This window comes from Falco naumanni, chromosome 7 (genome assembly GCF_017639655.2).
Source record: "Falco naumanni isolate bFalNau1 chromosome 7, bFalNau1.pat, whole genome shotgun sequence".
Taxonomy (NCBI): Eukaryota; Metazoa; Chordata; class Aves; order Falconiformes; family Falconidae; genus Falco; species Falco naumanni.
The window spans coordinates 65172161-65196182 of NC_054060.1; the positions used below are offsets into that span (position 1 = coordinate 65172161).

At 56.2% G+C, this 24022-nt stretch overlaps 1 protein-coding gene across 1 annotated transcript; it reads right to left on the reverse strand.

Moving 5' to 3' along the window:
- Nucleotides 1-3927: 3927 nt before the first annotated feature.
- ISM2 (isthmin 2) lies at nt 3928-23013 on the reverse strand. Its single transcript, XM_040602350.1, has 6 exons — nt 22875-23013; nt 8041-8301; nt 7167-7548; nt 6181-6321; nt 5663-5740; nt 3928-4973 (listed from the first exon to the last, which is right to left on the reverse strand). Exons 1-6 carry the CDS (start codon nt 23010-23012, stop codon nt 4456-4458), a joined length of 1518 nt encoding a protein of 505 aa, XP_040458284.1. The 5' UTR covers nt 23013; the 3' UTR covers nt 3928-4455.
- Nucleotides 23014-24022: the final 1009 nt, after the last annotated feature.

Here is a 24022-nt window from a genome sequence, read left to right on the forward strand (position 1 = left end):
GATGCTAGGGAACTGGTGCAGCTGAACCGCATGAAGCTCCAGTCCGGGCTGGCAAACTAAGACAACTCAACTGGTCAAGAAGTCTCGCGCAGCGGGCGAAGGTGCACCTTGATACTGCCACAGACTCACTCCGTGATTTCAGGCAACATCTCCAGGTCTTGAGCACCTGCAGAATGAGGGCAGCGATTCTTCCTGCTTCCATCCTCTGACTGGGATTTCTATAGCCCGGTTTTGGAACAGGGCTCAGCATCCAGCAGAGCAAGGACTTTGTTGCAGAGGATAAAGGCGTGTCAGGCACATTAAATACACTGCAGTAACTGCTGACTGCCCCTCCAGGGAAAGAGTGATTTTTCTCTGCACTGCTTTTCCTGCAGAGCGGAGCTCAGCCTGCTGCTCCTGGCTTGGGCTCCATGCAACAATGTTTTTGATGTTGCAGAAGACCAGCGGGAAGTCCAGAGGATCCTTCACCCAGAGGAGCCGCCTGCTCCCCCCAGGCAGGGGCCAGCAATGGCGCCAGGCAGCTGTGGAGCCGACCTCCCATGCTGGAGCAGCAGATAACCCTTGACAGATGTGCAGCCAGCACAAGGCAAAAGGAGCAAGAGAAAAGGAGGGAGAACAGCTGGAAACAGCAAGAGCTTGGAAGTGGTCACGATTTATGCAGCAAATTAACAGCAAAGGGAAGTTGTGATCCCTGGAAAGCTTTGCAAATCCCCCTGTTATCATTAGCTGTTGGCTCTGGAGGCGGTGGGCCAAACCAGTTTTCCAGCTGGGATGATGCCGGTGTTTTTTTTCACCCACTCCCATGCCCAACACCTGCTTAAAGCAGTATACTGGTGTAAGGTTGGCTGGCACCCAGCTCTGGCCAGGCTGAGTGTGGAGTAAAACCTGGGATCAGGGCTGAAGGCACAGGGAATGCATTTGCTTCGCAGCACTGACCCTGATCATCTTGTAGGAGACTCCCTTCCCTGCGAACAGAACTTCCCATATCCCGTGGCTGCGGCGGTGGGCTCTGCGCAGTCTCTGTTAGCTGCATTTTTGCATTTTTGCAAATCCATTTTTGCAGCTAGACACCATCAAATGCAAATGCTAAGGGAAGGAAGAGAAGCCACCAGGGTCTTTGCAGTACAGCTGGGGCTGGGGACCCAAGACATTCAGCACAGTGGCATCCCTCTCAACCAAAACAAATTGCAACATACGCTTCAGTCCCGACTGAACAACATCAGCAACACGTACATATATAAAGTGCTTTATTGCAGTATCAGAATAAAGAATTCTTCTTTATCAAATTTTGTCGGAATAAAAGACATATATTATATATAAAACCAAAATAAACTTCAGGAGTGGAAGCTTATGAGATTCATCACTTAAATAGCAGTGGGCTGGACTGAACCTTTGATGGGATATAGAAGCCAGTAAAATTTTGTGCTTGCTTAATGTCTACTTTTCTCACGGTGCCCCGCAAAGCCTCCTGGTGTCTAAGGTGCTTGTGTGAGGAACAAGGCTGCTTCTCATTTCTCATGCTCCAGTTCATGCCTGTATCATCCAAACCACAGAGGCAGCGAGGCAGAACAGCCTCCCAGCTTTCAGCCAGCTTTTGGGGGCAGGGGGAGCTCAATGCAAGAATTTTTTCTACTCGCCCTTGGACAAGAATTCCATTTACTACAAAAATTATAGTTTCTTTTTGGGGGGTTAGACTGGTTGACACACCCAGTATAAAGAGGAGGAGGATGCAAATCCTGAGTAGCAGTCCTCACTATAAGAGCACTTGATCAGAGAGCAGCCAGTCTAACAAACAAACTGGCTGAGCTATGGAAAGTCTCCCCCAAGAAAGGCTGTTTGCAGACGTCCTGCTTCCACACGTGCGTCCAATGCTGGACACTAGGCACATTTAACGGGAGGTTGTTTTAAAGAAGTTTCTGCGCTATTGGTAAATAAGCTCCTCTGAGAGTCTGCTGATGTTAATGATGACAGGATAAGGGAGACGAAATGGGAAGATGCTCTGCTAAATGGCAGAAGGTAACAAGCTCATCCTACCGTGGCCTCGGCCACTCAACTGGCTTCCCACACAAACACCTCCATGCCTGTTGCTGAGCCTCCCCACACACATCCCAGGCCCCCAGAACCAAGCCACCAGATTACTGCACCCCCCTCTCAACCACCTCTTTATGACCTACCTCTTTACCAGAAACTAGCGAGCAGATGACCATTTGGGCTAGGGAACATGTAATGGTCGTGAAAATTTACCAGAGCCTGGGTCTCCATCAATGCTTATTTGGTTGTGTTGTCCTTCTCACCCTTTGCATAACACTGGTCATCTCAGACTGCCCGCCTGCTGGGAAACGGATCGTGTTTGCCTGTGTTTTGATAGCACCCGTAACTGAAGTCTGGGGATATGAGTGTGGAATAACAGTTAAATAAGAATAATTCACTGGTAACTTCATTAATACTTTTGTTTTTGCCAGCCATGAAGTACTGAATGACCAAGGATGTAACATTCTATCAGTAACCAAGGCAAAACGATCAACATACACTCAACAGATATAAGACGCTCCCAGGAGGACTCCCCAAAGAGCAATCAGACTATGGATATTCACTGGCCCTAGAGAAAGGTCCTGCAAGGACAGACCTAGCACAGGACAGCCAACCAAGGACCTCTGCACCCAGACAGGTGGGGTTTTGTCCAACAGTGTCCTGCAGAAAAACAGAGTAGCCAAAAGCCTTGGGTGAAACCTCTAGTCTAGAAATCACTCCATTCTTCTTTACATGTGCTTCACTTGCTCATTTATTTCCTCTGATGCGTAAACTTTGCTAAATAAAGGTTAGAAGTTTCTGCCAGGCTCAGCAGCTGAATGTCCAGGGATAAAGGTGCTCAGCCTGGTTTCTCTGCAGGAAACTTGGGAGCTCCCAAAATATGTTGGGAGAAACTGCCATGAACCTGACGCTGAATAAAACCCAGGCAATACCAAAGTGCCAACGGGGAGCATCGTGATCCATGACCCGCAGACACCAGGTATTGACATTCACACGTGTGTGTCTTCCCCCTTCGGAGCCGCACTGGCTTGCCCGGCCAGGCAGGGAGCCTGGGGAGCGCAGGGTGCACCCACAACTTGCTTTCTCCGGGCTGCCCCTCGCTGGGGACCTGGGCAGACACAGCATGGAGCAGAGCCCCAGGCCAGCAGCAGCAGACCAGAGTGGCAATGTTGGGTGCTCCCAGCAGTGCCTGACTCGTTCCCACCCCCGCGGAGAACTCCGCTCAGTGCTTTTTGCTCCTCTCCATGGCATGAGTGGTGGCTGAGCTGCCTCCTGCCCGGCAGGGCTGTGGGTGGGGAAACTCAGGACTTTCTGCTGGGTCACGTCACGGGTGCTCCCGAGCACTAAAATGTGTCAGGGGCTGCCAGGGAGCCGAGGTGTGGAGGTGGGCTGGCAGTGGGACTTGCATGGGTGCTGCCACCCCACTCCCCCAGGCACTGAGGCAGCGGGGCTGAAATGCATACAGCTGGCGTGCCCCCCGTGCTGACCCCCACTCACGTCTGGCTTTGACACCCCGTGTTTCCTTTTGCAGCCAAACCCAGGGTGGCAAGGGAGCCCAGGTGGCCAGTTCCCTCCTGCCTCATGCACCCCCCGGGCCCATGAAACCCTGCTAAGCCTCTCCCTGCTCCTTCCCAACTGCCCATGGAAGAACCCAAGGAAGGGTCCCCACTCCATGTGCACGGCTGGGACAGCCCTCCCCCTCCCCAGGAGGAACCCACCACCAGGTTCAGAAGTGGGCCAGCAGGTGTCCAGGCAAGAGCAGGCAGCTCTGCCTGCAGCAGGCCAGCTCCTCAGACGCAGCGTGAAGCCAGCAGGAGCCGAGGCCTCCTCACCCTGCAGACCCTCCTCACCCTGCAGACCCACCTCACCCTGCAGACCCACCTCACCCTGCAGACCCACCTCGCCCTGCAGACCCACCTCACCCTGCAGACCCTCCTCACCCTGCAGACCCACCTCACCCTGCAGACCCACCTCACCCTGCAGACCCTCCTCACCCTGCAGACCCACCTCGCCCTGCAGACCCACCTCGCCCTGCAGACCCACCTCGCCCTGCAGACCCACCTCGCCCTGCAGACGCTCAGCTTTCAGGTTGCATTGAAAGGCCGTAGAGAACGAAAGCAGACGGGAGCAGCCCCGCGTTCCCTTCACGCCTCCCATCCCCTGCGGCTCCCCGCGTGCCAGCCCAGGCGCCCTGGGGTGCAGGACCACCCCAGGTGGCACAGCAGGGATCAGCCACAATAACCTCTGGCACCCTCAGGAATCCAAGGGGGGGCCAAGGCGTCCCACTGAGGAGACGAGACAGACGGCACATCCTCGCCGCATGCTCGGTGCCAGCAAGGAGCCCAAGAGCAGGGCCAGGGCTTTGCCAGGCTGGGCTGGGGTGGGAGCCGGCAGCGGCCACGGCTCCTCTGAGCGTGGCTGTGGCTAGTACTCCTTGGCCTCCTGCAGCTGGGAGAGATACTCCTCCTCGGTGGGGTTGTCAGCACACCGTTGCCCGTTGTTGGGGGGCCGGACGGCGTGGTAGCGGCTCCAGTCACCCTTGCAGAGGATCCAGGGCAGCATGTCCACCTTGTAGTGCAGCTCCGGGGAGAACTCGGTGCTGATGAGGTTGGGGACACCAGCCCCCTTGCCGCGGGTGATGAGGCGAGTGTGCTCGTCATAGCAGCAGTGCTGGGCAGCCAGGGTGGTGCTGTCGAGGGAGAGCATGGAGCGCAGGCAGAAGCGTGCTGTTGGCTTGTAGATGTCCAGGCGCTCCTTGGGGCCACTGGCGTCCCGCCATCGGAAGCTCTTGCCTTGCTGCTCATCGCGCAGGTTGACGGCACTGTAGACAGCTTCCAGAGGGTAGGAGCAGGGACAGCTGGGCAGGTCCGTCAGCACCTTGCTGAGGTACTTGGTGAGGAAGTCGCTCTTGCAGTTCAGCCACTTCTCGCAGCTGTCCACCTCTGGGGGGGGGGGGGAAGGCACCGAAAGGGTGAGGGCACGTGCAGCCCGCACCCCGCTTTACCCAGCTGCCCTTTGCTGGCAGCCTCACCAGCAGAACCAGCGGAGCCTGCAACAGCCAGGCAGGAGTAGCCGGGCTCCTGGGATGAGCTAGAGCCAGGCTCCCTCCCCGAGGCGGTGACAGAGGGAAGGGGTCTCACGCTGGGGCAGAGCTGGGGCTCCTGGGATGAGCTAGAGCCAGGCTCCCTCCCCGAGGCGGTGACAGAGGGAAGGGGTCTCACGCTGGGGCAGAGCTGGGGCTCCTGGGATGAGCTAGAGCCAGGCTCCATCCCGAGGCGGTGACAGAGGGAAGGGGTCTCACGCTGGGGCAGAGCTGCCCCGAGCAGGGGCTCTACACAGGGCACCCATTGCTACAGGGGCTGGGCTGGCAGCAGCCCCCCAGGGCAGAGGGCAAGCGGCAGGCTGGCCGCAGCCACCGCGCTGTAAAGCAGGACCGTGTTGTACCAGGGCTGTGGGAGGAGCGGGGTTTCCCAGCAGGGCTGCCCGTGCCTGCTTGCGGCAGCGGTGTGGGTGACTTAGGTCTGGACACCAGATGCAGGAGCCCCTGGCAGAGCCCCCCGCACCAGCCAGCCACCCACCCCGTGGGGTCTGGCACCGAAGCCCCCGGTGCAAAGCAGAGGCAGAGGCTGACCTGAGTTGAACAGCTCTGTGGTGTTGTCGTTTTTGAAAGGCATCTCCTCTGTGGGCAAGACCATTTCCCCCTCTGCTCCTTGAGAGGGGAAAAAAAACCCAAAGAGCTAGCTGAGCACCAGGAGGAGTGGTGGGATTTTTTTTTCCGTGAGGGCACCAGACACTGTCCATCTTCCACCCTCTCTCCCACCACTGCTTTGGTTACACAGCCCTGCGCCTGGAAGGAAGGGCTGGCAGCGGGACATGCAGGACAGACCCACCCAAGGCTGTGGGTTATGCAAATCCCAGTGCAGGGACCCGGCGCTCATATGCCTCACGAGAGGATTTCAAGCTCCCAGTGAGAGCGGTGCCAGGAGTGGCACACCCAGCTGGATGCCAGCTCTACCACCCAGTCGCTCTCCACTGGGGAGCCACGAAGCCCCATCACAACCTCTCCGTGGAGACAAACCCCTGTGGTCGTTAGCCCCGATCACATTAAACATAACTAGTTCTTGAAGCTGTGTATGGCCAAGGGCTCACCAGGACAGCGCGGCAGGTCGCAGGTCCTCGACTCCGTTGCTGTGCAGGCATAGCCACAGGATCGGGTCCTCTTCTGGTTGCCACTGCCACAGGTGATGCTGCAGGGGGACCATGGGCTCCACTCCTCCTCGTCTTCATAGTCTGTGCACGGCAGGGAAGAGGCAGAGAGCGGTGTACCCCAGGAAAGCCTCAGTGGGAGGGGAGCCAGCAGCCACCCAGCACCTCCCTCAGCTCTTCCCTGTCCCTGGGACGTCTTTTGCAGGCATGCAGGGCCACCACTGCCCAGGGCACATGGAGGTGCCCAGCCATGTGATGCCAAGGGCCAACCCTGTCCTCGCTGGCAACCCCAGGGAGGCAGCCCCCAGCAAAGGCTCTCATTCAGCTTTGTTCACGGTCATATCGACCCACACAGGCACTGCTGCCCATCCCCATCCTCACCGAACCCACCCGATGCACTGGCCATGACGCTGAAGCATCTCATGTTAGCAAAGGTTCCCTGATTTTGGGCTCGTGGCTGGGAAGCTGCAGGAGGGAGCTGCTGTGGTGCCCTGGCCTGTCCACCCAACAGCACCTGCCACCTAGCCCTCTGCAGCTCCTCTCCTGGGGGCTGCCAGGTCTGTGGCTAAGGCTTCTGGCACTGCCGTCATCGCAGGGACCTGAGCTGATGGCAGCAGCACTTGCCATTCACATTTACATTGTATTTCTCATCTGAGCGTGCCTTCGCTGGAGTTCATGCTCCAGTCTGATTACACACAAGGACAATTCCCACTGGGATGCTGGCACGTCTGACTGCTGGAAGCCCCCTCTGGGTGCTGGCCTTGCTCCTTGGCATACTTGCTTTTTTTTTTTTTTTAAGTAGGAGCTGTGCGCTGTGATCTTGGGTGCAGGGCTGCTCCCCCTGCAGCGAGACAGGGCTGAGGGTCAGGCAGGGCAGGGGAGGGCAGTGCTGGTCTGCAGGGCAGCTGCACGTACCCAGGAGGACTCACCATAATTATATTTTTCCTTAAAGATCCAGTTCTTCTGCCCAGGCCACCGCTGGTCCCAGTCACCTCCCACTCCACTGAGCATGGACTCCTCCTCATACTGTGCTGTGTAATCTTCCTCATTGTCCTCTTCCTCCTCCTCCCTGTCCCCTACATCCAGGTTGTCATCCTCTTCCTCCTCTTCCTCCTCCTCCTCCTCTTCCTCCTCCTCCTCCTCTTCCTCCTCCTCCTCCTCAGCAGGGTCGGTGTATTCCCAGAAGAGGGGCCAGAAGAGGTCTTTGTGGGACAGCCATTCAGAGGACGTCAAGGACCAGTCATTGCTTGTCTCCTTCAACAAGTCCATCTCCATCTCAGCCTGAGGATCATCTACCACTTCGATGGTCACCTGGAGGCCAGATATGAGGCAGGGCAGTGAGCCGAGGCACGGTCCCTGGGACAGACCTGCCAAGCCCTGCACTGGTTCCCAGCCTGAGGCCAGAGATGGTTTGGGCTACAGGACCAGTGATGAGCGCAAGAGGTCTCGCCTCATGGGGAGGGACTGAGCAGGGGCAGAACAGGAGGTGCAGGAGCTGGTGATCACCCACAGGCACCAACACCACCCTCAGAAACTGAGAGGTCACTCCTGTAGGAGTGTTTGCTCCTGCTCTACAGAGAGGGGATGGGGAGGGTTGGCAGGGAAAAGGTTGTGAGCAAATTCCTCTAGCAAGGAGTTTGCCTCTGCCAGCTATTTGCATCTGGTAGTTACCAAGAAGACAGATGGCAGCAGCCACATGGACCCCACTCACACGATCTTTCCCCTTAGGGAACAAAATGAGGCTGGGGAACACACACAGAACTCGCCCGCATCCCCCCCATCCCGCCCAGACCTGCTCCCCACCTGGATGTTGGGGTTCTGGGCGCTCAGGTCCACGTTGGCCAGCCCTGGCAAGCTCTGCAGGTCCAGCACGAAGGGCAGGCTCTCCTCCCGGCCAGCGGTGCCGGGCTGGGGCATCGCCGGGCTCCTGGCAGCCTGCTGAGCCACCCCCCGGCGCCTGTGCCGCCGCAGGCCAGCCTGCCCGCTCCGCCTCAGCCCCCGCGCCTTCCCCGGTGGTGGCAGCTCATCATCCCCCGCCGAGCGGGGGTCGGACGAAGCAGAGACCTGGAGGGGGAAGAGGTGGTGAGGACATCTCCCGCGGGTGGCTGGGCAGGGAGCAAAGTGCTGCCCAGCAAAAGGGTTCTGGTCTCCTGCACCAAATGGTTCCTCTGTCCCATTGTAGCATCAAGGCAGGAACTTACATGTTAATTAAAGTTAATAGCCAGTGGCCTGTGCTGTGCCAGGGCTCAGCCCCACTGCACCTGAACAATGTACGGGTCTGCTCAGGCTGGTGCTTCCCATCCCCACGACCACCTTCTCTGCACCCCTCTGCTGTCCCCTTGCCCATCCCGCCTGGCTTTCCGCCTCTTGCTCTTCCCTTTTGGCCATCACTTGGTCCCTAGAGATGGGTAATGGCAAGAATTCTTCAGGTCGCAGAGTTATCAGAGCTCACATTTAATATTTTTATATGTTTATATAAAAAGTTTATAACAAGGGCCTTACGACAAGGGAGAAAAACCTCACCTAAATAAATTGTTCTGTAATGTTAGGGTAGACAATGTCAAGCAACACAGGTTTGATTGAGATTTCAGATGCTGCCCAAAGGCTACCACAGGGAGGGAAAGAAACTGCTGGTAGATAGAACCCAAGTACCTTTATCCCTTTGGGAAAGGCAAGATGCCCAGCTGAACAGGACCACAACATTGACTTGCCAGTGCTGCCAATGGCTTTAACCACTGTTGCTGCTGTGGCACGCGGTGTTTTCCAGCCAGCCCTGCCCAGGTGGCACAGGGGGAGCGGGCAGGGAGCCCCACCAGCCAGCCGGGAGCAGAGGGAAGCAGCCAGCGAAGCCTGCCAAACGGCCGGGCTCACGCCGAGTTCCCACGTTCCTTGTCCCAGCGCTCGGCACGCGCTGGCATGGAAGCGGGCGAGTCAAAGGGCCAGCCCGCTCCAGTGCACCCGAGAAACCGGAGATGGGAACAACTGGCCAAGCCCCCCCGTGGCATGGGCCACCTCCGGGAAGGTCTGCGGGGCCCTGCAGCTGAAGGCTGGGAGCAGAGGTGCCCGAACCCCCCAGCATCTCTGCCAGCAGCTGCCTATTTCTGGCTGCCCAGCTGAAACCCCCTTCTGTTCCCAAGCTCTTGCCCTTCACGCCAGCCCAGCCGAGAGCCATGGGATTAACGAAGAGAGCGGCGTGCCCCCTCCCCACGGGGGGGACACGCAGAGAGGCATTTCTACCTGCAATTAGAGCCAGATGGTTTGGGGAAGGACTCTCCTCCCTTTCATCCTGATCACTGGAGCACTTCAAAGGCAGCTGGAGCCTGGCCAGGCTCTCATGAGCGCACACAGCCTGTCCCCAGCCCTGTGCCCGCACATCAAAGCCCACGACTCCCCCGTCCCAGGGGGAGGGAAAAGAGCAGCAGGGACGCTGCTGGTCCCTTGGCTGCTGCCCAGAGTGGCTGGACGCGGGGAAGGGCCGGTGACAGACTTCACCAGATGGGTCCGGAGGAGAGAGGGCTGCGGGGAGGCGTTTGGGGCTCACCCCTCTCCCGGGCTGGGAGGGCTCCTGGGGCACCGCTGGCAGACGGACCCACTGCCCCCACTTTTCCCACCCAGCTGCCTTTGCCCCTGTCCAAAACCCGCAACAGTTTTGGGAAGGACCCACGGTAAGGATGCCCGGCTCTGCCCCAGCCTGTCTCACCCCCTCGCCAGGTCTCTTGTGCCCAGGGACTCCCTGGCAGGGAGCAAGGAGGAGCCGAGGCGGAGCAGAAACAAGGGTGGGGGGGTGCAAAGAGCCAAACCTGGCCGTGTCCCACTGCCGGCACACTGCACACCAGCCGGTGCTGGGTTTGCTGCCAGCTGCGTGTGCCCAGCGCAACCCCTGCACCAGGGGCAGCCAACAGCCCTGCCGGGCTGGTGCTCCTGCCTAATTGGCAGTGAGCTTATTGGGGCTGGGTAAGCTCGTTTCACAGACAACCCAAATTTAATACACATGAAAGTGAGGTCTCCTCTAGCAACAAGACCCAAGCTCACCCAAGGACATCAGAGCAAGCCGGCCAGGAACAGACTCCAAGTCTCCAAACTTACACTCAGTGCCTAATTCAGATTTTACGCCCAAACAAGCTCAAGAAATTCAGAGTACTGTTCCCACAGGGGATACGTAAGACTGCCCCAGGGGAGCTGGCTCTGAGAGTGTTGCAAGGCGAACAGAGCTCCCTCAGCTCCCAAATCCTCCAGAGGCACAAAGACCCCAGGGGTGTCTGCCCTGGGTGGCCCAGAGTCCTTCAGCGATGGTCACGGCACCGCAGCCCCCAACCCTTCCCTTCTGCAACTGTCTACATTGCTCTGAAGCTGCATCGGGTTAAAATTTATCCCTGCATCAGAAGACATCCCACCTGAGCAAGGTCCTGCCCAGTGCCCTGCCCCAGTCGACCAAGCCATGGATTTTAGTGAGGTCCTATGAGGCCCAGTGCTCCCTCTGAGTCACAGCACCCATGGCACCACGATCCTGAGAGGCAGATGTGTCTTCTCCATGTCACCAAGGGGCTCTTGCCCGCCACGCAGGCAGCAGCCCTCCAGGGTCACCCTTGCTGCATGACACCCACCCTCTCCTCCACCTTGCCTATGGAACAGCTGGATAAAGCTGTCAAGCCTGGAGCTAAGCCAGCTCCCCACTCCTGCCACCGGGGAAGGACACTTGCCACCACAGCACAGAAGCAGAGGGTGCAGTGCTGGGAAGCCATCAATCTCGCAGCTGAGCCCCAGCCTTCTCCTGGGACCAGCCAAAAGGAAAAGACAAAACGGGAGTTGCCGCAGTTCCTTCTGCAGACACTTGGGATATCCTGCGTGGCTGGGACTAAAGGTTTCCAGGGCATGAACCTGAGAGAAACTCTGGGGCAGCACTTGGGAAAGAGCATGCACTTTCCATTTGTGAAGACCATCTTTAGGCTGAAGGCTGTAAGCAGGATCACACACACCTCCCCACCAGCCCAGGAGCCCTTCCCACATAGTTCAGGCTCTCCCGTGTGTGGGGCTGACCACCTAAACCCTCGGGGCACAAGCTCAGCACATATATTAGGAAGGGGAAGGAACTCATCAGTGATTCTCCCCAGTGTCATGCCTAATTTATACGTAACATGGGTGACAGGGTGTATGGAAAAGGTGTAGGGAAAGGCATGACATCATTTCTCTAAAGACTAGAGGCTGGTATTTTCTCATTTCTGGTCCATACACCTCTATTAAAATGGCTTGGAAATCTGAAGATGGAGAATAGAGCAGCCACGAAACCATTTCAAGGGATGGAAAGACTTGTCCAGTGAAATACAATTCGTTTGTCTTGTTAAGAAGAGAAAGCAATGACTTGATCTCCCAGTTCTTTAAGGCAATAATCCATCAGGCACCAGAGACGCTCTAATCCAGAACAGAAACACATAATAGGAACGAACACGTCCGAGTCAAAGCCAGACAAATTCAAACGAGGAGCAAGAACATGCTTTTAACGCCATAGGTGATTAACCACAGGAACAAGCTAACAAGGAAAGTGGCAACACCTCTTGTGGAGACAGTCAAACCCACGTCACTGGGCCCAACACACATGCACCACATCTGTGCTAGGGAATATACTCAAGGATCTAATGATTTCTTCTGGTCTTAAAATCTGTGATTTTGTTATAAACTTCTCCAAGACTCTGAACTAAACCTGGGTTAAGAAAGCATATGACCGACGTCCATGTGCTACAGCTCTTATGCAAAAGTGATTAGAGATGTGACATCTCAGATCCTACAGGAGCTTAAAACGTGAAAACTTCGAGCAGTCCCCGTGCTGCCCTTTGGCAAGCAGGGACAGCACTAAGCTGCCACCACAACCACAGGTACTCATCCCTCCAGCGCGTTCCTCAGCATCTCCGCAGGCACCGCAAGCTGCCAATGAACCCACCGGCAGCGCTTTTTGTAACTACACACCTTGCTGAGCAGAGCTGCTCTTCATCACGGGGTTAAACCCAAGCCAAGTATGCTGGAGATAAGTCCTGGGGAGCAAAGCACTGCTGGAACCTGTGCATCAGTGGTGTGGAGCCAGCGAGTGAGTCCCTCGCACAGGGACCCTGGGATGAGCTCTGGGGATGCAGCGGCCACCCGCACCCATCCCCAGCCAAGCAGCGAGTGCATGAACACTTTCCGTCTGCACCAGAAAAACTCGGGCACATGGGAGCCAGAGCAGAGGCAATGTTCCGGCAGTGCTTTGGGCTTGTTAACACCGCAGTGAAGAAAATTACATATTTGCTAAAGCCCGGCATTGCACTGGGCTATAATTATAAGGAGTGGGGGTTTTGTTGCTTAATCATTACTGCTTGTGCCAGGTTTCCTTCGAACAGTTTTACCTCGCTGTACTGGAACAAGAAGCCACCAGGAGAACTCTTGATAGTTCCCTGAGTAGAGCCGAGTCTACACAAGCATCTTCTTACTCCTTCCCCCAAGCTCTCTCTGACATTATTTTAAAATCTGTCCTGCAGTTTGTTGCAAACTTGCCCACTTATGAATTAGCCAAGTGCAAAATAGAAATCAGAACATATTTTTTTCTTTTCCTTTTTTTTTTTTTTTTACCATAAAACTTTTCCTTCCATATTCACCTGAATGAACTGCAAAGGTCTGGAGAAAGTTTTAAAGAAAAAAAAATAATCTTTGGACTGAAACTGGGCAGGAACAATTCCAGAGCAGTGTTTCATTACAAAGGTTCTGTGGAAGCAGAGGGATGCTTCTTGCTTGCTCCAGAGGGAAGCCCAGCCCATATGGGGGCAGCTCTGGGGCTGTAGTTTGCAGAAAGGCTCAGGACAGTTTTTGCTGGTGGGAGTGGGAGAAAGGGGAGGTTTTCCCAGTGTTTTTTTCCAAATTACTTTTTCCAAGTAATACTGTTGTCTCTCTAAAATAAAGCAAGGTTGAACAGCCGGCTAATCAACAGGAACAAATGCAGATGCCATGCTGCCTGCCACAGTGCTGGACATGCTCTCTCCTCGATGACCCCATCACAGACGCTGTGCAAAGAAAAGGCTTTTTTAGCCCAGCCAGCTGAGACCACCTTAGCCTCCCCACAGCCCTAGTTTGATCCTCCTGGCTCACAACCCACCCACCAGCACATAACCCATCTACTGGCACAGTCTTTCAGCCAGATGGAAAATCCGCTGGATGCACATCAGACGAGTGACTCGTGCTACCCACCAGCTCATCACCTGCTTGACGGATTTCCACGAACTGTGCCAAAGCACAGCGTGCTTCCAGAGGTGTCAACAGCTGGGTGGGCACCTATGGGGCAGGCAAAGATGCCACCTAGTCCCTGTTACTGTCTGTAAGACTTCCCAAGCCACAATCCCAATGATCAGACAGAACACCTTTAGACCTACAGGCAGGTAGTTCAGCAGCTGCCATCACTCAAGAGTTTTGACAGGTGAGCTCTGGAAGTTCTGCCAGAGGTAATTTAAGGCAGTGGACACTTCCAGCTGCCTCCTTCTTCTTCTGCCCTGGGTTATACGCCTGCCTGCAAAGGGGCTGTGGCACAAGTAAAGAGCAGGACCCCAGCCTTCCAACTGCTCTACTCGCTGGTCCACCTCAAGATCAGCTTGCACTCGAATGCTGTTTTTGGTATTTTTAAAATAAAGACATACACACCTCCCTTTAGGTTTTGGGAGAGCTCTGCAAGTGCTTGTGGATCAGACAAGGCACTCGGTTATCACGCTTGTGTGGGCAGATCTTGTTTATGACAGACCAGCAGGAGCCAGCACCAAACTGTGGGCTGTACAGATAATTATTATGCCCTCACGATTATAATTTTCTGTGCGGTTATCAAAATACTTTAGATCATATGGAATCACTCTTTTCTAACTACCTTCATCCCAACTGTCTTGAGTAGGGGCCTGCGGGAGGCAGCATCGAAGGCTTCATGTCACATTTATTTTCAAGTCTCACATTTATTTTCATGTCTCACAGTCGCGACAACTGTAATCTCAAACCTCTTTCCAAGGTCAGCGAAGCGACTCAGCTGCCCCTGAGGCAGAGCCAGCCCAGGAGCAGAAGACACCACAGCACGGAGAAGCAGCAGCACGCAGCGCTGCCAGGAGCAGGGACACAGCAGAGCCGACTTGGTGCAAGACGGACAGCGGGGCAGTGGGCCAGGCTGCTGTCGGCGCTGTCACCGCGCATCCCCGCCGGCACAGCCCGGGGCTCCCACTGCGGCCAGCTCTTCTGTGGGCACGCCGGTGAGTAACTTGCCCGTGGCATCCTCGGCCAGCTCCCCAGGTCACTCATGACACAAGGACAAGTAGGAGCCTGGTGGCTTTTCACCTCTCACCATGCCTGGCTCTGTCCTCCTCAGTGTCACCTGCAGGTGTTTCTTTACCATAAATACCTTCTCCCTCTTTAATACTGAGACAAATACTGTAAACCCCACATTTTGCAGACAAGGCAAATGACCTCCCCAAGGTCTCTCTGCTAGGCTGTGGCAAGGCCAGGAATAGATGCAGGTCTCCCATGTCATACTTGGAGAAGGCTTTCAGGAAGGTCCACCACAGCTCAGTTTCTCCTCCCCACCGGCCCCCCAGGAGGGACTGCCCTGCCTCCCACATGGATGAACCACACTGGCCTTGCAGTGGAGAAACTGGGGCACCTGGTTAGCACCACTGGCACGTCCCAGCCCAGCAGCCGGGGCTGTCCTCACACCAGAGACTCTGCCCAAATGCACAGGTCCAAGGGCCAACCTTTGACAGGTGGTGCCTGCTGCGAGGAGCCCAGCAGCGGCAAGGCAGCCTTCCCTGGGGAGGGGGTACCTGGAGACCTTCGCGGCAGCTGGGCCAGCTGGAAGCTGCTCAGATAGAGCACAGCAGCAGCGTTGTTATAGATAGAGCAGGGCCCCCACTGGGACTGCATGGAGATGTCCCTGGTGAGGTGAACAGACACACGTCCATACCCTCTGGTCCTCTCCAGCAAATGCTCCTGCTAGGGCACATGTTTTCCGTTAACATACTTGAGCTGTAATACGTGTAAGCTCTTAATGCATTGGACTGAGTTGCCATTAACTTATTCCAACTCTAAACCCCCTGTGCTTCAGTAACCATTAACTTGTTCCAGCTAATGATGCACATTTGCTAGCCTGCACACCGTAACCCTCCGACTGCTCCAGCTGCTGCTTCCTTCCCCGCCGCAGCCCAGGCAAAACCACAACAGGAATAAATCCCCAAATACACCAAAGCAAGCGCAGAAACCAGAGGGACCAGAGTAACGCTGGCCTCCCCCTGCCCCTTGGCATGAAGGGAGCTAGAAGTTTTGTGGGGGAGGACTTTTACCTAAACACTTTTTACCTAGTACTGCCACATCACATTGCCGTGGAGCTCCTTTACTCTCTGCTTCTGCTTATCTCTGGCCAAGCATCGCAACTCTGCTACACATTTATTTCTTAAGCACTCCTCTGCACTCAGACTCCCTATGCACAGGGCAGATCAGTTTAAATCAAGATCATGATTTTTAATCAGGAAGCAAAACGTCTTGGTGTAGACCTCCAGTTTTAAAACTCACAGCCTGCTAGAAGTTGCAGTTGGGGGAGGGCACTTGGGGCAAGCAGGAGCACAGGGGGCACCCGCTGCCCTTGTCCCACGCAGGGTGCACAGGCTGCCCACCCCCCACCCCCACGCAGGCAGCAGGGCAAGGAAGGCAACCGACTAAACAGATGCAAATCCATCAGGGATCCCTTCGAAAGACAAAATGGGCATCTGAGCTGGACTCAGAGCATGTCCATGCCTTGCACGGAAAGGGATCCAGGCAGGGATGCTGCATCTCAGCTTCCCAAAGAGGCAAAGCCAGGGCGACTTTGCCAGCAGCCCAGGTGCTTGACTGTAGCTCCCCAGCCTGGGGGTGAGCTTGGCTCCCCTCCCCAGCCCAGTGGCAGGATTTAATGACTCTCACACATCAGCATGGGGTGGAGAAAGGGTCTCAGGGTAGGGAAACTTTCCTCTCTAGCTCCAGTTTATATTCTTCATAAGTCACTTGTTCATAAGCTTTTCCAGGACAGTCCCTGCTACTTCAAAGTGCCTCACCAAAAAATAATTACTTTTTCTTTCCCCACCAGATGGGAGCCTGAGGCTTGCGGGGCTGCAGAGACAAGTCCAAAGTCAGAGGAAAGCTAGGGCACATCCAAACGGGGAGCCCCATTTGCCCAGCATCTTAGCTCCCAGCTGACCTCTTGTCTTCCCTTTGGCCGTTCACTTCCCAGCGGGATCTCACCCGTAACCCCAGGACCGGTCCCCAGGGTAGGCACAGACACGCAATAGCTGAGCTGTAATCCCAGGTACAGGGGAAGCCCGGGTGCACCCGGAGACACCCACAGCACTTCTGGGCAGCCCCACATCTCCTCCACAGAGGCATGAGGGGGACCACCCCACAGATACGCCTCAGGAGAGAACTAGATGCTCTCCTAAGGAGGATCTTTGATTTTAAGGAGCAACCAGCTTAACCATGTAACACAACCATAGTGTCCCCAGAGGGGAAGGCAGGGGGGAACAGCAGACATGAAGACATCCGTACACCATCTTCTCTTGCTGGAGGTGCTGCATGGCATGGCACAGCTGGCCACCCCTGGGATTTTGGCTGCGGTGGGAGCAGCTGCAGGCGAAGGGGAGGGCAGGGAGGGCAGCAGGAGCGGTAGGGAAGAGAGGACATCCCAGGGAGGTGAAAAGATGCCGGCCCTCCACTGGGGGGGCACCTCCTGCAGCACCCTCTGGCCATCCCACGAAAAATATCCCCTCACCCAGCAACTGCTTCGGGGCTCGGCTGCCAGAGAAGAACCAGGGCTGGCTTGCTCACGCCCAGGCTCAGGCTGCCGGGGCTGGGATGCAGGAGAGCTGACCTGAAGGGCACCGTACCCGTGCCACGCCAGCCTCCCGCTGCACCCTACGTGACAGAGGTTCCCCTGGCTCGGGACATGCTCCCAGCCCTGCCTTGCACCCCAAGTCCTGTGGGATACATAAAGCGCTGGCAGACTGGGCCAACCAACAGCTTCTAATCAAAGATAAACCCACGACTCACCACCCCTTCACCACACGCATGGACACCCCCCAGGCACCTCTAACCAGGTACCCATCTCGCACCCATCCAGCAGCGCTGGGGACCAGAAGGCGGCAGGAATTTACTGGAGACTAAACCAACCTGCAGCCCAGGAGGCATCAGTGCCCTTCATGCCAAGAGCCACAGGGGAATCAGAGGCAGGTAAGTCACCATCTTTTTGGTGTCTTCATCTCTTAAGTACCGAGACGAAGTGTATCTCATAACAGCTTCTTAGACAAGCCCCAAGAGTCCCTACACACAGGGAACATGCAGAAACTGAACTGCTTGGAAGCAATACCATGTGGGCTTTCACAGCTGACCAGGTAAAAGCCTCTGACAAGCCCAATGAAGGTTCCCTGAAAAATGGTCCACAAAAAAAAAAAAAAAAAAAAAAAAAGTCTTGCATTTTTGCAAGCTTCTGTCTGAAACAGAAACAATTTTCACAGCAGTACATGGCTGCAATCTCTTCCCTGCTTCTTGGCTATAAGCTCTGGTATTTTATAGGAAAATCAAACCTCTGGCTGGCAACATTTGCTTTGGAGGAGCCGGACAGCACGTATCACCTTGCTGTCATGAGTGTAGCTCAGAATGTCCTCAGGCTTCCCTATGGGAAGTGTCCGGACATCTTGTTTGGGGGATTATTCCGAGTGGAAGAATGTATCTTGGAACTCTGGAAAACAGACGATCCCTGGTTTGCACTCCCTACCCCCAAGACACTGACAAGAGGAAAGCAGAAATTAGTCCCCAGCACACTCCCACCATCACCTCGCTGGGCTTGGAGGCACCACAGCTGGAGGCAGGATGAGTCCCTCAGCCCGCCTGTCTGTAAGGAGAAGGTCTGCAAGAGCAGGACACTTTTGGGAACCCAGAGAGAGGGCTGGGCAATGCCCTGTGGAGCGATTTATGCCTAATCTCTTCCCCTTACATGTGCCTTTTACAGGAACCCCTTTGATTGTAACAATGGGAAGGCAGCAGACCTATTCGTGCAGTGAAAAGGGAAGAAGCCCCCTTGTCGGGCAGCTTCCCTACACCCGGCTCCCCTTTGTTTCTGCTCCTGCCTCAGCCCCAGGGCGGGAGGGTTTTCAACTGTGTTGACTAAGATAATTTGGCACTTCTCAAAAGGAAATTTGCTACAAAGGGTGAAGTACCTCCCTGCACACAAAGAGCCCCTTTCAGAGCGGAAGGATGCTTCAGTGCACGTTTTGTACCCACAAATCCGACCTCCGCCAAGGACAAAGCCAGGGACAAGAACGCTTAATTGCTGATGAAATGAAAAGGTAAAAAGCACATCCGCAGGCAAAATGACTCTGCTACTGACACAGCCTGCAGTGGCCGCAGGGATCTGGCTGTGCCCTGGCTGGGGTGCCCCCACACAGGGCAGGTGCGGGTGACAACACAGGCTGGAGGTCCGCGGTGGGGCGAGATGGCACTGGGGAAAGCGAGACCCTCTCCTCAGCCTGACAGCCCTGGGGAGGCCAGGAGGGACCAAGAGCTCGGGGGAGGCACACGGGAGGCTCCCACAGACCTCCTGGCAGCCCACCACCCCAGCGGGTCCACAGGCAGCGTGTCCAGGCTACATTATGGCTCCCAAATGTCAGGGCTACCCTGGCTCTACAGCCTCCTGACAAACTTCACTCAAGCCCAGCTGGTATTTCCCTTTAACACTTTTTACCTAGTCCTGCCACATCACATTGCCGTGGAGCTCCTTTACTCTCTGCTTCTGGTTATCTCTGGCCAAGCATCGCATCTCTGCTACACATTTATTTCTTAAGCACTCCTCTGCACTCAGACTCCCTATGCACAGGGCAGATCAATTTAAATCAAGATCATGATTTTTAATCAGCAAGCAAAACATCTTGGTGTAGACCTCCAGTTTTAAACACAGTTTCCCATCCCTACCTCTGCATGATGGAACCAGTAAATAACACGAACTGTTGTTACTCGTTTCCTTATTTCTCAGGGGCCAGGAGCCACTCACACCAGGTGCTGACAAACCCACTGATTTGCTGCCAGCTACAGCCCTTATGCTGCGCTTGGTATTTCTTTTGTTTCCCTCTGTTGTGTCTTATAGCAGACACCAGATTGCTCGCAGCCACAGATCAGGGGAACTCCCAACAGCAAGCTCCAGCCTGAACCTCGGGGAGCCCACTTGCCAGTGCTCTTGGCCCCCTCTCTTAGAGTGGTTCCCTCCTGCAAAGGAGGGTCCACCAAGCCCACCAGAGCTGGGCTGGGCAGGTTGGACCCTCCATAACCCACTGCTGGCTTGCTCAGCCGCACCCCTCGCCACCAGGATGCTCACTGCCAGCACCCCCATCACCCTTACTGCTGGCACTGTTGCTTCTACGCGCAATTATTGAAGCAGTTGTGTTGGTTCACACAGATCTAATCACCTCTAGCATCCATCTTTCTAGTGTGTTAGAGCCCTGGCTATTTTCTATTTACTAGAAGAGCACTGGAACCGATCGGTGTCAGTTGGAAAGAACCCAAACATCTATTAACAATGCTCAAAGCCAATATTTTGAAATCCAGTGAGTTTATCAAAACATATTTTGCATTTGACTCCTCTGACTTCATAAATAAACAAACCATTAAGCAACGTGATAAGCTGTCTCTTGTCTCCACAAGAGACATAAGCTTTTCCAAGTGTTCAGTTACCCAAATCTGAAGAGCTGCTGGCATGGGTTAGCGCTCGGACCTGTCACATTTTTTGCCCATGTCAGAGTGTGTGATGCATGCAAAAGTGCTTCTAAAAACCCTGCTGTACACCTGCCTGCTGCTTCAGAGCCCACCTGCCTTCCCAAGCATCACCAAAAAGCCTCCAGATAAGCAGGTATCCTCTCTCATTAGATTTAAGTCACAGTTTGGACAGTATTCTGCCTTTTCAACTTCCAGTCAAATAGAATGAAGAAACAGAAAATATCCTGCTGCATCTGTTGCTTGTACTGGGCTCAGTGTAACTCAGGCAAAGCTTTTCCGTGCAGTATCACAGCTGAGAAAATGTAAATGCAAGCGCTTGCTCCTTCGGGAACAGCTGGAAGTAATGGATCCTGACTGAGGTACAGGACTTTGGGATATACTGATAAAGCTATTGCCCAAAGATAAAGCACGTGTTCCCTCCATCCTTCCTGCAATTAGAAGATTTTCTAATTCAAAAATTTACTGAAAACCTTAGTGGTTTTAATTTTCCTAAATTATTTTAGTATAGAAGTGCAACTCTGAGGCTCAGCACAGATTATAAAATCTCCCATTCAATTCTAAACCTAGGAAAAATCTTTTCTTTAAATAAAGATGTTAAATTAGTCTAAGTTATATATTTGTTTAATGGTTTTGATTGTCTATCTGCTCTGCTCTGTCATTTCTATTTTTCTCTTCCCGGCCCCCTTCATTCTACCCACATCTGTAGGGCATTACCCATAGTGTAACCAATACTCCAGCTGTGGCTGCCCTGCTGCCATAGAGACAGGACGTATCAGCGCTGCAACAGGAACCATCTGTGCATATGACCCAAAATCACTCTGGCTTTTTTTTTTTTTTTTTTTTTTTAACCACCATACTGCTGCGCTTGTGCTCTCCGCTTTAGTTCTAACAGCCGGGCACGACTACCCCAAAACCTCTCTGGCATGCACCAGAAACAGAGGATTTTCTCCCAAAAATGCAGCCAGAAGACACAAGCCAACACCTACTGCTTTCTCCCTACCATGCGATCTGTGCAGCCAGCACCCCGAGGGACACAGGGCATGCACGGGAGCACCAACAGACCCCCAGAGGAATCCATTCTTCATCTTCCTCCTCGCTCCTAACCTCCACCCGCCAATCTTTGCCTGTAAACATCTTGTATGTTTGTACTCCTGTGAGAAGCAAAGATCCCGGGGACAGAGGGTGCGCTGTGTAAGTGCCGTATGTGATCTTTGGCCGGCTGCACAACGCTCCCCATTCACAACCATTCACAAACTGGGACCGACAGCGGGTTGCCCCGCTTCCTGATGTATTTTAGACATCGGATAAAAAGGAGCCACTGAGATCGCATCCCGCGGTGGGGACCTGCTCAGCTTCCTAACGTGCAGTTTGTCCCTATCCTATGCCCCCTGCCACAGGGCTGCAAGACTTTCCTGGATTTCAAGCGTTTCAAGGGATTTCAATCCTACTCCCTCTGCAGCCGGGTCCCAAGCACACTGCCTGGCATCCGTCTGCCAAGTGAACCGGCATCTATATACCAACATGGTACTACCACTGCTACAGCACGGAGCATCCCCAGCAGTGCTGCTAGAATCTGCTCGGTCCACCCTCCAGTCAAAACCATTACCAGGCTCGACTGGTGGTACTTGGCTGGACACAGCCCGTGCTCCCTCTTGCCCACTGGCCAGGCTTTCCGTGTGGCAGATTCCTTCTTCACACTTATTCACTGGATTTCATGCTGGAGCAGAGTTCTGTGCATCCGACAGGAGCTGGCGGCATGACTCCTCCACAGATCAGCCGCGTGTTTTGGCAAGAACCAGCAGTAAGGCACATTCCCATTGCTCGGCACCTCCTCTGCCAGTCTGGCTGACTCTGCAGATCCAACGTGCTGCTTCCCGGGCTGCTGTGGATCGCCAGCATGGGCTGAGCTGCTCATACCCCATCCTACTCAACCTCCTCCTCCCACTGTTTCTCCCACGTCTTTCACCCACCTTTAGCAGCAGCATTCTTCAAAAGGGTATTTTTTCAAATACAGCTCTGCTGCCTGAACCTCTTCTTCTCCAGAGAACAGTTTCAGGACGTTAACAGCTTGCTGCATCCGTTCAGTTGTCTGTCTTTCTAATTCAAACCCTTCTCCCTGCCTTCCTGGCAGTTTGTTTCTTCCCCATTCCCTGCCTGGCATCCCCATCAGGTCTCACCAGTTGGTTTCCAGTCTGACCAGTCCCTCACTGCCTGCTGAAGTTTCTGCTTCCAGGATCCTGAAGCCGGGACTGGCCAGACTGGGGCTCTGGAGGGACCAAGGCTGGGGGTCCCCAGGCCGCCGGGATGAGGGGGGACCATGACCACTCTGGAATCTGCCCCAGGGTCATCCCAGCGGGAAGGAGAGCCAGTGGCTGAAATCCCTCAGTCCCTCACATCTTATTTTTGTAGTAGCGGAGTTCTGGAGTTCCTGGCAAGCCACCAACCTTGCTCATTTTACTGGCAGCGGCCAGGCCCCCCCTCCCACGAGGAGTGTTGCCCCCGGGGAGGTCGGCACCTTCCCGGGCACTGGGGCTAAAGCACCTAAACCAGCCCTTTTCCCGCAGCCGCTGCGCCATGCGGAGACCTGGGGCCACCCCAAAACCCCGGGGGCGGGGAAGGGGCTCTGCCCCGCCGCGAGCGAAGGAGCGGCCCGGGAGAGGGGGCGCAGCCCCGCTCCCCTCGCCGTGAGCTCCCCGTCCGGGGCACCGCTCCCGCCCGGGGTGCCCCCCCGGCCCCGGGCACCCCCCGAGCGGCCGGGCTGCCCCGCTCAGCCCCCCCCCCCCCCCAGCACGGGGGAGGGTGCGGAGGGCCGGCCCCAGCACCCGCCCGGCTCCGTCCTGCCCCGACGGCTGCCTTACCTCCGCCAGCTTGGCGCTCCGCTCCCTCGGGCTGCCGCCGCGCTGCCTGCCGAGGGGCAGCCCCCGCACCGCCGCCAGCACGGCGGCCAGGAGGAGGAAGCCCAGGACGAGCAGGACCTTCCCCCTCATCACAGGCATCGCTCCCCCCTCCCGCCCCGCCTCGCACGCCCGGGGCAGGCGGCCGCGCCGTGCCACACTGCCCCGTCCGTCCTCGGAAAGCAAGAGGAGCACGGCGAAAAAAAAATATTTTTTTTTAAAGAAAAAGAAGGATAATATAGAAAATATCGCAGCCGGGAAGCGCGGTGCCCCGCGAGTGCGGCGGGGGCCGGGCAGGGGCCGGCGGCCCGGGACCCTCTGATCGCTGTTGCGGTTTGCCGAGCACGTTCCGGTGCCGCCGCTCCCCCGGGCTCGCCCGCCGGTGCCACTGATGCTGAAGGGTGACTCTGAAAAGCTTCACAAGTGTGTGCGGGGGGTGGGGGGGGGGGGGGGAGAGAGGGCTTCGCCTCCCCACCCCCCTTCCTAATCCTTTCGGCAATCTGATTTCTTTCCCTCCTCCTCCCCCGCCGAGGCACTCCCCGGTGCTGCCCGCGGCTCCCCAGGCAGCGCCGGGCACCGGAGGGCGGGCGGGCCGAGGCCGGGCTCCTCGCACCGGTCAAGCCCCTCCCGGGCGAGCGGCGCGGCCGCCGGCCCCTGCCCCGCTCGGGGGCTGCCGGCGCTGCCGGGCCGCCCCCCCGCTCCCCCCCGAGCGCTGCCCCCTCCGGGGCGCCGCCGGCCGCCCCTCCCCTCCCCTGCCGGCAGCTGCATGGCCCGGGCGGCCGCGACACCCCCCGCCTCCGCCCGGCGCTGCCCCTCCGCCGCGGCGGGGCCGGGCCGCCGCTCTTTGTTCCGCTACCGGGCGGCGGCTCGGCCGGGGCGGCACCGGGCGCTTCCCGCCGGGGCAGAGCCCTCCCGGGCGGGGCGGGACGGCCGCGGGCCCCGGCGGCTCCGGTCCGGCCGACTGAGCGGGGAGGACGGAGGGGCGGGGGGTCAGAGCCCCGGTGCGCGGAGCCGGGTCCCGGCTGCGGAGGCCGCCCCGAGCGCACGGCAGGAGCGGGGGCAGCGGCCCCGCTCGCCGTAAGGCTGCCTCCCCCCCCGGGTGCCCCCTCTCG

Excerpts from the sequence above, each read along its gene's own strand:
- ISM2 (XM_040602350.1), bottom strand. The coding sequence starts at position 23,012 with ATGCCTGTGATGAGGGGGAAGGTCCTGCTCGTCCTGGGCTTCCTCCTC. Across the intron at positions 7,549-8,040 it reads CCCAGAACCCCAACATCCAG|GTGACCATCGAAGTGGTAGA; the intron begins GTGGGGAGCAGG and ends TCTGGCCTCCAG. Across the intron at positions 4,974-5,662 it reads CACAGAGCTGTTCAACTCAG|AGGTGGACAGCTGCGAGAAG; the intron begins GTCAGCCTCTGC and ends CCCCCCCCCCAG.